This window comes from Musca vetustissima, unplaced genomic scaffold (genome assembly GCF_032173495.1).
Source record: "Musca vetustissima isolate MV318-11 ecotype Yass unplaced genomic scaffold, APGP_CSIRO_Mvet_v1 utg8904, whole genome shotgun sequence".
Taxonomy (NCBI): Eukaryota; Metazoa; Arthropoda; class Insecta; order Diptera; family Muscidae; genus Musca; species Musca vetustissima.
Genome location: NW_026887186.1, coordinates 1 through 13,174, shown reverse-complemented (window position 1 = coordinate 13,174; position 13,174 = coordinate 1). Strand labels below are relative to the sequence as shown.

At 39.7% G+C, this 13,174-nt stretch overlaps 1 protein-coding gene across 1 annotated transcript; it reads left to right on the top strand.

Moving 5' to 3' along the window:
• The first annotated feature begins 7,793 nt into the window (after positions 1–7,793).
• On the top strand, positions 7,794–8,796 carry LOC133334777 (uncharacterized). Its single transcript, XM_061543099.1, has 3 exons — positions 7,794–8,172; positions 8,294–8,597; positions 8,670–8,796. The coding sequence occupies exons 1-3, from the start codon at positions 7,794–7,796 to the stop codon at positions 8,794–8,796; spliced, it is 810 nt and encodes a 269-aa protein (XP_061399083.1).
• Positions 8,797–13,174: the final 4,378 nt, after the last annotated feature.

Sequence of the window (13,174 nt, the reverse complement as noted above, 5' to 3'; positions counted from 1 at the left end):
TTCATAATCTAAAGTCGTAAACAGGTGGTAAAACAAAACAGTTATATTGCTTTACCACCGGATATATTTGACTCTTGAGCAGAAAATATATTCAATGTGATAAACATTATGTTTTAATATATGTAAATCAGGTTAAAAAATTTATTAATTGAATCGGTTTCTTGCGAAAAGAACTTAATGGTTAGTATAATGAGTTATATTCATCGCAAACATTTAATATTAATCTTGAAATTCTCAAATAAAAAGTCCCATTGTTTGAATTTCACAGATATAGATTAAAAGAACATGTAGAGATATAAACGGTGTTGTTTTGCTCTACCTTCCACACTGTTGTTTAATCACATATCTATCTATATATGGTCGCAAGCCGCACGTAAATTTCTGCAATAATCAAACCATCGGGGAAGCAAGAAATTTCTCTATTATTTTGCGTCCTTCAGATGGTATATCGACAGCAATGACGACGGATCCAATTTTTGGGTGCATACGTGAAATATTGAACAATCGTCTTACTGATATGGTTTTATTTCGAAGAATATGCAAATGTTCGCCACGTAGTCTAGCTTTTCAGCAGAAGCTTTCGTACTATCAAATGCGAGTTATAAGCAACGGTGATCCAAATCAACAGATTCCAAAAAGAAGAATTAAAACCGGAACTTCTTCTTGTTTATATTGAACAGTATAAATTTACACATTACTATTTCTTCTTGGTCACATTTTAAATATTTCCTCTTTTGATTGTACGTGTATGTGTTGATGTAGACCGCATTTAAATGATTCTCATACATTTTAGATTTTTTGTTGGTTTTATCTTAACTTCCGGTCTCTTTAATATTTCCTTTTATGTGTTGCAATACTCACATTGACATAATACCCTTTGTCGTAGTGTGGCACAGAGTTTGACGGGGTAAGACTCACGTTTCCTTAACGCATATTCTTCCGATTTATTTTTTAATTTTCGAAGCCATAACGACAATATCCCAGCACATCCTTTAAAAACATTTTGGCACCCATTCTTGTTGGCAATAAGCACGAGCTTTGTAATACATTGCCACAATGCTTGGAATCAAAGTGTTACCATATTGCCAATTCGCACACAACGTGGCGATTTAAAGATATTTCAGAGATAGATCGTCCATTAGACATAATTTTTGAAATACAATTATGATAAGGTTGGCTGGTCAGTTGAATGACTGGATTATACAAAGTTAAAGAGAGACTAGATCACTGGCCTTTGTTAGATGGTATTTATAATCCTCAGTGTGAGGATGGCACTTGCCTTGAAGAACGTTATGTCTAATGATGAAATACTGAATATAATATGGCGATTACATCCTAATAAAGCTTTCATTCTCAGAAATGAAATCGACCAGACCAACAAGTGCAATTGTGATGTCATCTCAAGCTCCAAATTCCTGTTAGCAGGCATAATGATAGACAAACAAAAGCGTCCAATGACCATTACAAAGAATGCCTGCTTCATTGTTATCGTCCTAGGGGGTTTAGCTGAAGATTATAGTAATTTTAGGTATCATTATCTATGGTCGTATTTTAGAGGTTGATTAATTAAGGGAATCATAAAAATAGACAATGCCAAAGAGATTGTATCGCAAACTTTTTTATAAATTCATTATAATTTTTTATAATTATATAATTTAATTATAAATTTTCTTTGAAAACAAATAAGATTATTGTCCTAAAATAATTATAAATAAAATTAATTAATTGACGCTCTTTAGTGATATTGCTGGGTTCAAATGTTATTTTTTTATAAAACATCGCAATTCTTCGCATCGCAACAACGTAGCTCTTAGTGTGACTGATTTCGTTTTTTTATTATTTATCTAACTAAATTTTAAAACCTTTAAAAATTAGTTCCTGTAATTATTTCTAATTCTACACCCCACTCGAAATTTGTTCGTTGAAAGTAGACTTCCAAACGCCGGCACTTGAAATTAGTTTTGGTGTTGGGAGACTAAAAATTTCTGCCTCCATGGCGCGAAGCCCTGGGGCGAGTAGCGTTTGGTAATTGCCACTGGCCTTCAAAGCACCGAACGGAGGCCAGTGTAATTTTTATTGGTTGGCTTTGTGACATATTGGAGCAGTAAGCACACCCTTTTGCCGCTTTACCCTGGAACTATAAATTCCTTCTTGCGGGGGCTTACGGCGGAAAGTGTATATTGCCGTTTGTGAAGATACGGTAGCCAAGGCGTAGAAAGTTGTAAAGAAGCCTTGTGATATCTGGTGTCCTGGTGGTAGGTGGAGTTAAAATTAGTGCCCTCCAATTCCGGCGAGCCATAATTGAGAAGAGCTTGCTGCCACCAAGTGATGAAGGCGCGAAACCTAGAAGAAAATTAAACCAAACCAATCAATTATCATACAACCTGCAGGTAACAGTGTGTCGTACCGTGTGTTGAATGTTTGTAAACCAGCGTTTTGTGTCAGTTATTGCTCTGAAAGAGAGAAGGAAAATAGGATAAATCATACGTTTCGAGGTGAAATACGGGAAGTGTTGAGTGCAAAGAGAAAAATCTTTATAAAGACGAATAGAATCATAATTAGGTTAAGTAAATTAATTGCTAAATTTTTGTAAAAGAGATAATACTCTGGTTGATTTAATCGGCTAGAATAGATCAACTGGATTAGTCGCTAGGCCTTGTTGAGTGGATGTTTTTTGTTTGTAGTGTCGCTGTTGTTTCGAGGCGACGAGATCTTCATTAAGAGAGCTCTTTTAGTGGGTATTGAAGGTAACGTAATTGCGCGGGAATTAAGCGCGGATAAAAAAAAACAAGGTATAAGATAATCTATTTGTTCTGTGGAGGTAATGAGCCATTAGAGTGATAGAGTCGGGTATTATCATCTTGATTCATTTGAAAATTATATATTTTTGTATAGGTTAAGAAAAATTATAGACTATAATTTAGAATTATTAATATAAAAAAAAAAAATAATCTTAAAATGTTGAATGTGAAATCATAAATATGTGTTGCTAATTTTTGTGATCCTATGGGGCATTGGCCATGAAGTAAGTGTGGTTATTTGAATGTGTGGTGTACGGGGGTCCAAAAAGAAAATGGATAACGGAAGTATTGGACCCAGGAAGGGAGGGCTAGTGTGAGGTCCACCAGCAAAGACCTCTGTGTGAAATTTTCCCTTTGTTTTATGTATGTTTTGTTTGTAGAGTAGAGCAATCATAGGATTCACACTCTTTCGATGTTAGTGTGTTGGGGTTCGATTGGCGGGTTGAGTTCCCATGCCGCAAAGAGAGTCCAATAAAGAGTCGGGTGGCCTAATCGAGCACCGAGTGATACACATAACAGAGATGGCGCCCAAACGGAAAATAAAGCCCAAATGTACCTGATATTCAGTAGAAAAATGACCATAATGAATAGTTGTTTTGGAAATCTGTGATATTAGGGTAGTAATTCTGTGCAATAACACCGACGCACATAGCCATAGAACGGTATCAGCTTTTACAATAGACTTAAGAAAATAGTTATATTTTGAACAATCTGTGATATTTTATAGCATCCGGACTTAAAAATGTTGAGTTACGAAGTGCAATAATTTACATAAGATGTTAGAATGACTAGTTTCTACAATTACACATTTAGGATTATATCGATAACTCGTAATTCCTAACTGGAATGTAAAGAAAGTATCGATAAACCTAAAATACTTTTTATTTGTTTTTTGTTATACCCCACATGATTATATTCTACCTAAACTTCGAGATGGTAACAATAGCGGTTATGGAGATTTTATGTCTGTCAAAATCAGAGTATTGTGGAGCAAGCCATGAGCTTCCAATCAAGAAAATTGATAGTGATGTCATGGTCCTGGAAGATAAGAGTATACATCAAAAAAATAAAAAAAAAAAAAAATCGATTTGGGAAATATTCACTCATCTCGTCAGGGAACACTTTATACATATTAAAACGCCACAAACACACTGCTCCTGAAAATAGCCATGCCCCCATAAATCAATGTTTGTACTTGTTTGTATTTGTGATAAATAAATTTGTGTATGTAGTAATTAGTTTTTTTTGTTGTTAAAATAATCAAATAATTCGCCGTATTCTAAGTAGTGATTTGAAATCGGGTAAGGGATTCGTACGGTAACTTATAAAGACAGCGCGGACTGGATAGGTCATGAGTTACAATACACGCAGCAGTAGAAAGAATAAAAGAGGTAGACCCGAATCTTTCGATATCAACCGTTCGACTTATTTTCCTGGTTGGAGTAAACAAAGAAGAGTAGGTCGCGACGAAATGGCTGAAAGTAACACAAATATGAACGCCTTTCAATTTATAGATTTGGCAGATTCAATAATGAGAAGAGACCATAATACAAGCCAAGTGTCGGCAACCGGAGGTAATTTGACAAATAACGACGCCGGCGGCGTAATAAATTCTGACCTTCACGGGTTAGTGCAAGATGAAGCCGCATCGGTACAAAAGTCTTTGGAAGATAAAGTTAAAAAAATGGTAGAAACCGAAATAGCGGATGTTAAAAAAATGATAGATACCTTGCAACAAGGAATGAAGGAGTTGTCAGAAGTAGTTCGAGCTCAGGTTGTCGCACCCATAGGTCAAAATACAACTTCTAATTCCAACGCCAATAGTGTCGTGAATGAACAATCAGCACGCAACAATATGAATGCTTTATCAAGTCGAAATATCCCACCAATGGTGCAGTTTCCCAATTCTATAGAAACTCCATCGACCAGTCAGTATAATGCCCCCCTAGTAAATTCCAGTACCGAACCCTTGAAAATACGTGTTGATAAGTTAGGATTAAACTTCAGCGGCGATCCTAGAGACCTACGGGTCAATGATTTTATTAAAAGGTTGGAAATCATGCAAGCTCAATATAATATACCTTGGGCCGAAGTGCTAAGAGACTTTTCCTTTCTCGTTTCGGGTCAAGCACGAGAATGGTATTGGCTCCATCGGCAAAGTAATATGTATACCGATTGGACCGGATTGAAAGAAGCCCTTATAAGCCATTATCAGACTCCACAGTCAAAATTTGATATTCTCAGGGATTTATTAGAGAGAAAACAAAGGCAAAATGAAAGTATAAATAGCTATTTCCACGAAATGGGGATTTTGCGATCAAGATTATTGCAACCAATTTATGAATATGAAATGATTAAGATCTTGAGAGGCAATATTCGTGAAGACATCAAACGACATGTGTATCAAATGACTATATCGTCAGTTGAGCAACTGCGTATTGAATGTATAGAAGCCGAACGTAACTTCCCACGACGTGAAATTAGACCAATGTCTGTTCCACAACGGCCAATTAGGCAAATAAATGAAATATACGACAGTGGTTATGATGTCCCTAATGGGGACTTAGATGAAAATAAGGAAGAAAACGTGTCTGCCCTTCGAATGCAAAACCAACCTAGAGTGCCAATTATATGTTGGAATTGTCGCGAAAATGGGCATGTATTTATGGATTGTCCGGCGGAGTTCAGGAAGTTGTTCTGCTATAGGTGTGGTAAGGCCGATACTATCACCCCAAAATGTCCTGTTTGTCAGCAGGGAAACTCGAAAAGGGGTGTGGAGAAAGCAGGGGAGACACGCCCTTTAGAGAACCCTGTGAATCACCAAAATTAGATACCAAGGTAGTCAAAATATTAAGTAGTAATAGTGATCATAGAGCTAAGGATAATGTTAAGATTGATGTAAACCAATTTACGGCCGCACACAGACAATTAAATTACGAAAAGGTGAAGGAGAAAATATTTAATTCAGAGTTGCACGAGATTCCCAATAAAATTAAAAGATTGAGACAGAAAGCAAAATTATGGCGACAACAAAAACGCTATTTGGTAGAGTCTCTTAATAAGGTAACTACAAATTCACCGGATCCCAGCGTTTTTGCCAGAGTAAATTTAGGTGGTAAGGTTATAAACGGCCTACTAGATACCGGAGCGTCAGTGAGTATGTTGGGTAAAAATTGTAGAGAAGTAACCGAGGAATTAGGCATTCCAGTAATCCCCATGTCCAGCAGGGTAACTACCGCAGGGGGGACACAGTATACCGTCTTGGGGAAAATAAAAACAAATATAAAATACCAAGACGCAGAAAAAGAAATAATATTATTTTTATGTCCTCAGCTAGAACAAGAACTTTACCTGGGTATCGATTTCTGGCGACTTTTCGAATTGGCCCCAGATGTGATAGGAATATCAGAAATCAATTTGGAAAAGGTCGTTACAGATATGACAGCCACTGCTTCTGATTATAAGCTAAACCCACATATTTTATCACCGGATGACGAGAACCGATTGAAAGAAGTCCTCAGCTAGAACAAGAACTTTACCTGGGTATCGATTTCTGGCGACTTTTCGAATTGACCCCAGATGTGATAGGAATATCAGAAATCAATTTGGAAAAGGTCGTTACAGATATGACAGCCACTGCTTCTGATTATAAGCTAAACCCACATATTTTATCACCGGATGACGAGAACCGATTGAAAGAAGTCATAAGTAAATTTAAAACTTTTGAAAAAGATGGACTAGGCAGTACTAATTTGGAGAAACATTCAATAAAATTAATTGATGGTGCTGAACCGGTTAAAGACCGACACTATCCGATGTCTCCAGCAGTACAAGCCATCACATACCAAGAAGTGGACAATATGTTAGCTCTTAAAGTCATTGAAGAGAGCGAAAGCCCGTGGAGTAATCGTACAACGATTGTGAGAAAGCCAGGGAAAAATCGCTTTTGTCTTGACGCTAGGAAGTTAAATAAACTTACGGTGAAGGACGCATACCCTCTACAAAACATAGAAGGAATACTCAGCCGAATTGATGAAACGCATTTTATCAGTAGTGTAGATCTTAAGTATGCATTCTGGCAGATCGAGCTAGACGAAGAAAGCAAGTCGTACACAGCTTTTACGATCCCAGGTCGCTCATTATACCAGTTCCGTGTGATGCCGTTTGGCTTGTGCAATGCTGCACTGAGATAAAGTCATTCCCCAACGTTTGAAAGAGAATGTCTTTTTGTATTTGGACGACCTGTTGATCATATCAAGCAACTTCGACGAGCATCTTCGTTTATTAGCCGATGTAGCCGAATGTTTGAGTAAAGCGAATCTGACTATTGGGTTGAGCAAGTCCAAGTTTTGTTTCCAACAGCTGAAGTACTTAGGATTTATAATTGGAGGAGGGGTATTGCGAACCGATCCCGAAAATATAAAGGGGATAAATAAAATAAAGGTCCCGAAAAATGCTAGAGAGGTCAGGAGTTTTCTAGGTACGGCTGGGTGGTACCGAAGATTCATAAAGGACTTCGCTTCAATATCGGCCCCACTCACAGACACTTTCAAGAAATCTGTTAAGTTTCAAATGAATTAGAAGGCAAAAGAAGCATTTGAAAGCTTAAGAAGGCTCTCCGCGCCAGTGTTACGACACCCTGATTTCTCGAAACCGTTTTTCATACAGTGTGATGCATCGGAATATGGAATCGGGGCCGTACTGTTTCAAATGAATAGTGAAGGAGACGAGCACCCGATTGCCTTTTATTCCCAAAAATTAAACAAATGCCAGAAAAATTACAGCGTGACGGAGAAGGAGTGTCTAGCCGGGGTGATGGCAATAAAAAAATTCAGACCCTATGTTTAACTCATGGAGTTCACCGTGATCACCGACCATTCGAGTTTGCAGTGGCTGATGACCTTGAAAGACCTCAGTGGATGGTCACTACAACTCCAAGGGTATAATTTCAAAATCATTCATCGCAAGGGCAAAGAAAATGTAGTTGCCGACATGCTATCACGTCTACCCACTGCCGACGAAATTGATATGAATCAGGTTTTTGAATTCGAAACTTCTGAATTTGATTCCGATTCATACAAAGAGCTTAGAGATGTAGTGGCGAAGAATCAAGAAAGGCTTCCAGATCTAAAAATCATAGACAATATGGTGTTTAAAAAGAGTCTTGCGTCGTATGATCCGGAAACCCAAGAGTTCCAATGGAAATTATGGGTCCCCGTGTCATTAACCCATGAATTAATTAAACAAGCCCACGAAAAAACCACATCAGCACATGGAGGAATATCTAAATCCCTATATCGCCTACGGGAAAAATATTATTGGCCTCAGATGGGCTCGCAGATCAGGCAATACGTTTCCAAATGTTCCATATGTAAAGAAACTAAACCCATAAATCGGAGCACACAGCCTACTATTGGAAATGAAGTCGTAACACAACGACCATTCCAAAAACTTTATATTGATTTTTTGGGAAAATATCCTCGCTTGAAAAGTGGCAATGGTGGACCACTACACCAAATTCACCTTTTTGAAAGCGATGCGAGAAGCAACCGCCTCTGATGTGGTCAAATTTATAATTGAAGATATTTACCGCAAATTTGGTGTACCCGAGACGGTGCACAGTGACAATGGGGCCCAGTTTATTTCAAAAACATTCAAGGACATGATCGAAACATATGGTATAAATTACATCCAAACTGCTCCATATGCCCCGCAGTCAAATGCATCTGAACGGGTCAACCAATCAGTACTGTGTGACGACCAAAAAGTCGTTGCACTAATTTTTGCCCACACCATGTATTTTTCTGTTGTTTAATAAATAAGAAAATATTCTAAAATCCCTGCATTCTTCTTTGTCTCGGTCAAAAGAAAACAACAAAATAAAAAGGGTTACAGTTATTCTCCCGCATCACAGCCATTGGTTGTAATGATCACAGCCCCTCCCACGCTAGAACACGTGGTTGGGGCTTGCTATAAAAGGGAGATCAACGAGTGAGAAGGGACAGCCAGTGCCAGACAACGACAGAAGACACATCCATCCCAGGTGAGTGATACATTGTATGATAATTCTGATAGCCGTCCTAGGGTACTTATCCAGGTCCCTATTCCCAAAGAAATCCTTCCGTATCCTTGCTTGAGTACTTATCCAGGTCTCTTGCAGTATAATCCTTGCCTAAGTAGAATCCTTGCGTATCCTTGAATAAGTAGAATCTTTGCGTATCCTTGCCTAAGTAGAATCTTTGCGTAACCTTGCCTAAGTAGAATCCTTTCGTATCCTTGCCTGAGTACTTATTAAGGTCTCTCGCAGTAGAATCCTTCCGTATCCTTGCTTGAGTACTTACTAAGGTCTCTTGCCGTAGAATCTTTCGTATCCTTGCTTGAGTACTTATTAAGGTCTCTCGCAGTAGAATCCTTTCGTATCCTTGCCTGAGTACTTATTAAGGTCTCTCGCAGTAAAATCCTTACGTACCCTTGCTTGAGTACTTACTAAGGTCTCTTGCCGTAGAATCCTTTCGTATCCTTGCTTGAGTACTTATTAAGGTCTCTCGCAGTAGAATCCTTTCGTATCCTTGCCTGAGTACTTATTAAGGTCTCTCGCAGTAGAATCCTTTCGTATTCTTGCTTGAGTACTTATTAAGGTCTCTTGCAGTAGAATCCTTACGTATCCGTGCTCGAGTACTTATTAAGGTCTCTTGCAGTAGGATCCTTACGTATCTTAGCCTGAGTACTTATTAAGGTCTCTCGCAGTAGAATCCTTTCGTATCCTTGCCTGAGTACTTATTAAGTTCTCTCGCAGTAGACTCCGTGCGTATCCCCTAGCTTATGTCCCCAAATGACCTACGTAACTGGAAAATCCGAATCTCAGTGAGAGTATCCTGTTGTGAGAGTACTTACCCAGGGCTCCAACTCCCAGTATCCCAGTCCATTCCCCACCAGGAGTACTTATCCAGGTCTCCATTTCGAAGGACGGCAAAAGTTAACCACCTAACCTCGGACAGACGTCATCCCTGTAGTATTAAGCTATATCTAAGTCACGAAGCTCAGAGAGTATGCGTGAGGTACCGATCAACACAGCCACGGCTTGTCGAAGATGCGGCCAGGAGGGCCATTTCGCAGCCGGATGCCGCAATCCACAGAAGCTCTTCTGCTGGGAGTGTGGTCGGAGAGGCATTCGGACGATACAGTGCTGTCGAAAGCGATCGGGAAACGAGCATCGAGTCCGCATGGAGGTAGAGAATGTGGGCTCGCAGACACCCACTCCAACTCAGGAGGAACATCGCTCTACAATACCGCCTCACGCATAATTGCAGAAATAATAATTCAGGGTCGGCGTTGCCTGGCCACCGTTGACACAGGGGCAACCAGGAGCTTCATCAGTGAGACGTTCGCCCAGACAATCGATCTCCAAACCATACAGAGAACACAGGATATAACGATCAGGTTGGCAGATGGGTCACAACGGAGAGTTCAGCATTCTGTGATTACCGAATTAATCTTTGGATAATGCAAAATGACAATGGAATTCCTGATTATGCCCCACGCCAGCGATTATATATCATCTTGGGGATGGATTTTCTTCAACTGAGCAGGACTAAAATACTTTGTGCTGGGTTAAGTTGTGTCATACCGTGTACCGAAGAAACAGGGAGAACAATCGAAAAGCATCTACACCTGACAGTAACCACACACCAACCACCGGAATCCGAGAAAGACGACGGCACAAATACGATAAACCCGGGATTGCAAGAACCTACCTTGTCACCCACGGTAAGTGTGCTAAGCCCCACTGATCAAGAAAGGATAAACGCTTTCCTCAACGAAGAACTAAGGAAATTTGAGGAGTTGCACGGATTCTCTACGGTCGCTTCTCACCGAATTGTCATGAACGACGATAGGCCATTCAAGCTGCGGTATGCAGCAAGGAACCCAGCAATGCAAGCCATCGTCCAGGAAAAGGTAAATGAACTCCTTAGTAAGGGATTTATAGAACCTTCACGTAGTCCGTACAACTCACCAATTACATTGGCTCGGAAGAAGAACGGTACTTGGAGACTGTGTATGGATTTTCGCCATTTAAACAGTAAGTCCGATCCCGATGCGTACCCCTTACAGCGGATCTCGTCCATTCTCGACCGACTCAGGGAGGCGAATTTTGTCAGTAGCCTCGACTTAAAGGATGGATATTGGCAGATACCATTGGAAGAGACTAGCAGAAAGTACACGGCATTCACTGTACCCGGGCGAGGGTTATACCAATGGCGGGTGATGCCTTTTGGACTGCATTCCGCCCCCGCTACATTCCAACGTGCCCTCGACACAGTAATAGGCGCTGACATGGAACCACACGCATTCGCCTATTTAGATGACATCATTGTCATAGGTAAAACATTAGAAGAACATTTGGAAAATTTAAGAGAGGTGTTCCGAAGACTACGAAGGGTGAATCTGCGCATAAACCCAGAAAAATGCGACTTTTTCAAGAAAGAGACCAAATACATCGGCCACGTCGTTAGCGCCCAAGGCATCCACACGGACCCAGATAAGGTTGCGGCCATTCGTGAACTGCCAACACCCACCTGCCTGAAAGAACTCCGCCGGTTTTTAGGAGTAGTGTCGTGGTACCGCAGATTTGTTCCTGATTTTGCAACCGTAGCATACCCTCTCACCTCCATGTTGAAAAAAGGAAAGCATTGGCGTTGGACCGAGAACCAGCAAACTGTTTTTGAAATACTGAAGCTTCGTCTGACAGAAGCACCGGTATTAGCTTGCCCGGATTTTTCAAAACCTTTTTCACTACAAACAGATGCTAGTGACTACGGGCTAGGAGCGTTAATACCGCTCCTCGAAGGCACGGAGAGAGTCATTGCGTACGCTAGTAGGGTCCTAATTGGAGCAGATAGAAATTACTCCGCAACTGAGAAGGAATGTCTAGCCAAAGTTTGGGGTATTAGAAAGATGCGCCCCTATTTGGAAGGTTATCATTTCAATGTTATAACCGACCATCTATCCTTGAAGTGGCTCAACTTCATCGATAACCCTACAGACAGGTTGGCGCGCTGGGCCCTCGAGCTGCAACAATACACTTTTTCGATTCAATACAGGAAGGGTCGCTGTAATGTCGTAGCAGATGCATTGTCACGGCAACCGGTGGAATATCTCCAAAGGGCAAAAATAGAGTACAGCGGATGCCCGTGGATAGCGAAGAAGATAGAAGGTATGAGAACGAACACGGAGAAATTTGCAGATTATGCGCTGGTAAATCAGCAACTCTTCAGGCATATTGCAGGGAACTAGACATCTGCATGAATGCACAAAAACACCACCCATGAGTCACTCACACAAAGTAATGGCTTCTATTCTATAAATTTGTTTGAAATGAAGTCCAATGAGTGAGGGTACAACAAATATGAATTGCTTCAGGTATGAGAGTTTCGAATTTGTTGTGTATTCGTTTGATTCATACAATCCACGTTTCAGACTCGACGAACCGGTATTTATTGTGTATGTTTACTTCGGTATGAATGTATGTTGTAACACACAAAGTTTGAACAAATGCGGCAAGTTCGTACACGAACATGTTTTACACAATGAGTGTGTCGAATTATACAGTAATATTCGAATTACCCGAATTAATTGACGAGATATTTTGGTTTTTACACCATCCACAAAAGTATGAAGGGTATGTTATGTTATGTTTTTTTTTTTTTTTTTTTTTTTGTAACTCATCGAAATAGTAATTTCCGCCCATATAAAGTATATATATTATTAATAAGGACAAAATTTATGAATATCTAGTAATGTATCCACTATATAGCAAAACTTTTCTTTTTTCAATATTTAGATGTTTTTAAACGCACTTTTTTTAAATTCGTTTTAATTTGGGTTCGAATTGGATACCCCATAGTGTGGGGGATATTCAGTACTACAACTTGTCAGTTCATAACCTATAATATGTTAAGACTTCTGTTGTAATATTACTACCTTCGGGGGTGTCGAGATACAAAACTAAACCGTTACGTTCCAAAATGGCCTTTATCAGTCCACATTAAGTATATCCTCCCGAGAAGTAATCAATATTGGCCCCCTTATATGCAAAGCCAATTTTTTATACCCTTCACCACACTGTGGTACAGGGTATTATGTCTTTGTGCATATATTTGTAACAGGCAAAAGGAAACTAGATAGACACATGGTTCCTTTTTAGTATATGCATAGAATCACTTTCTAAGTCGATTTATGCATGCCCGTCCGTCTGTCCATGTCAAATTGTAAACAAAGTACAGGTCACATGTATGATCCTAATTGGATGAAATTTGGCATAGGTCACTAATTTGGCACAAGGACGAACTCTATTAAAATCGGTCTAGAATAAT

Excerpts from the sequence above, each read along its gene's own strand:
- LOC133334777 (XM_061543099.1), top strand. The coding sequence starts at position 7,794 with ATGCTATCACGTCTACCCACTGCCGACGAAATTGATATGAATCAGGTT. Across the intron at positions 8,173-8,293 it reads CGTTTCCAAATGTTCCATAT|TGGCAATGGTGGACCACTAC; the intron begins GTAAAGAAACTA and ends TCGCTTGAAAAG. Across the intron at positions 8,598-8,669 it reads CTAATTTTTGCCCACACCAT|AAAACAACAAAATAAAAAGG; the intron begins GTATTTTTCTGT and ends CTCGGTCAAAAG.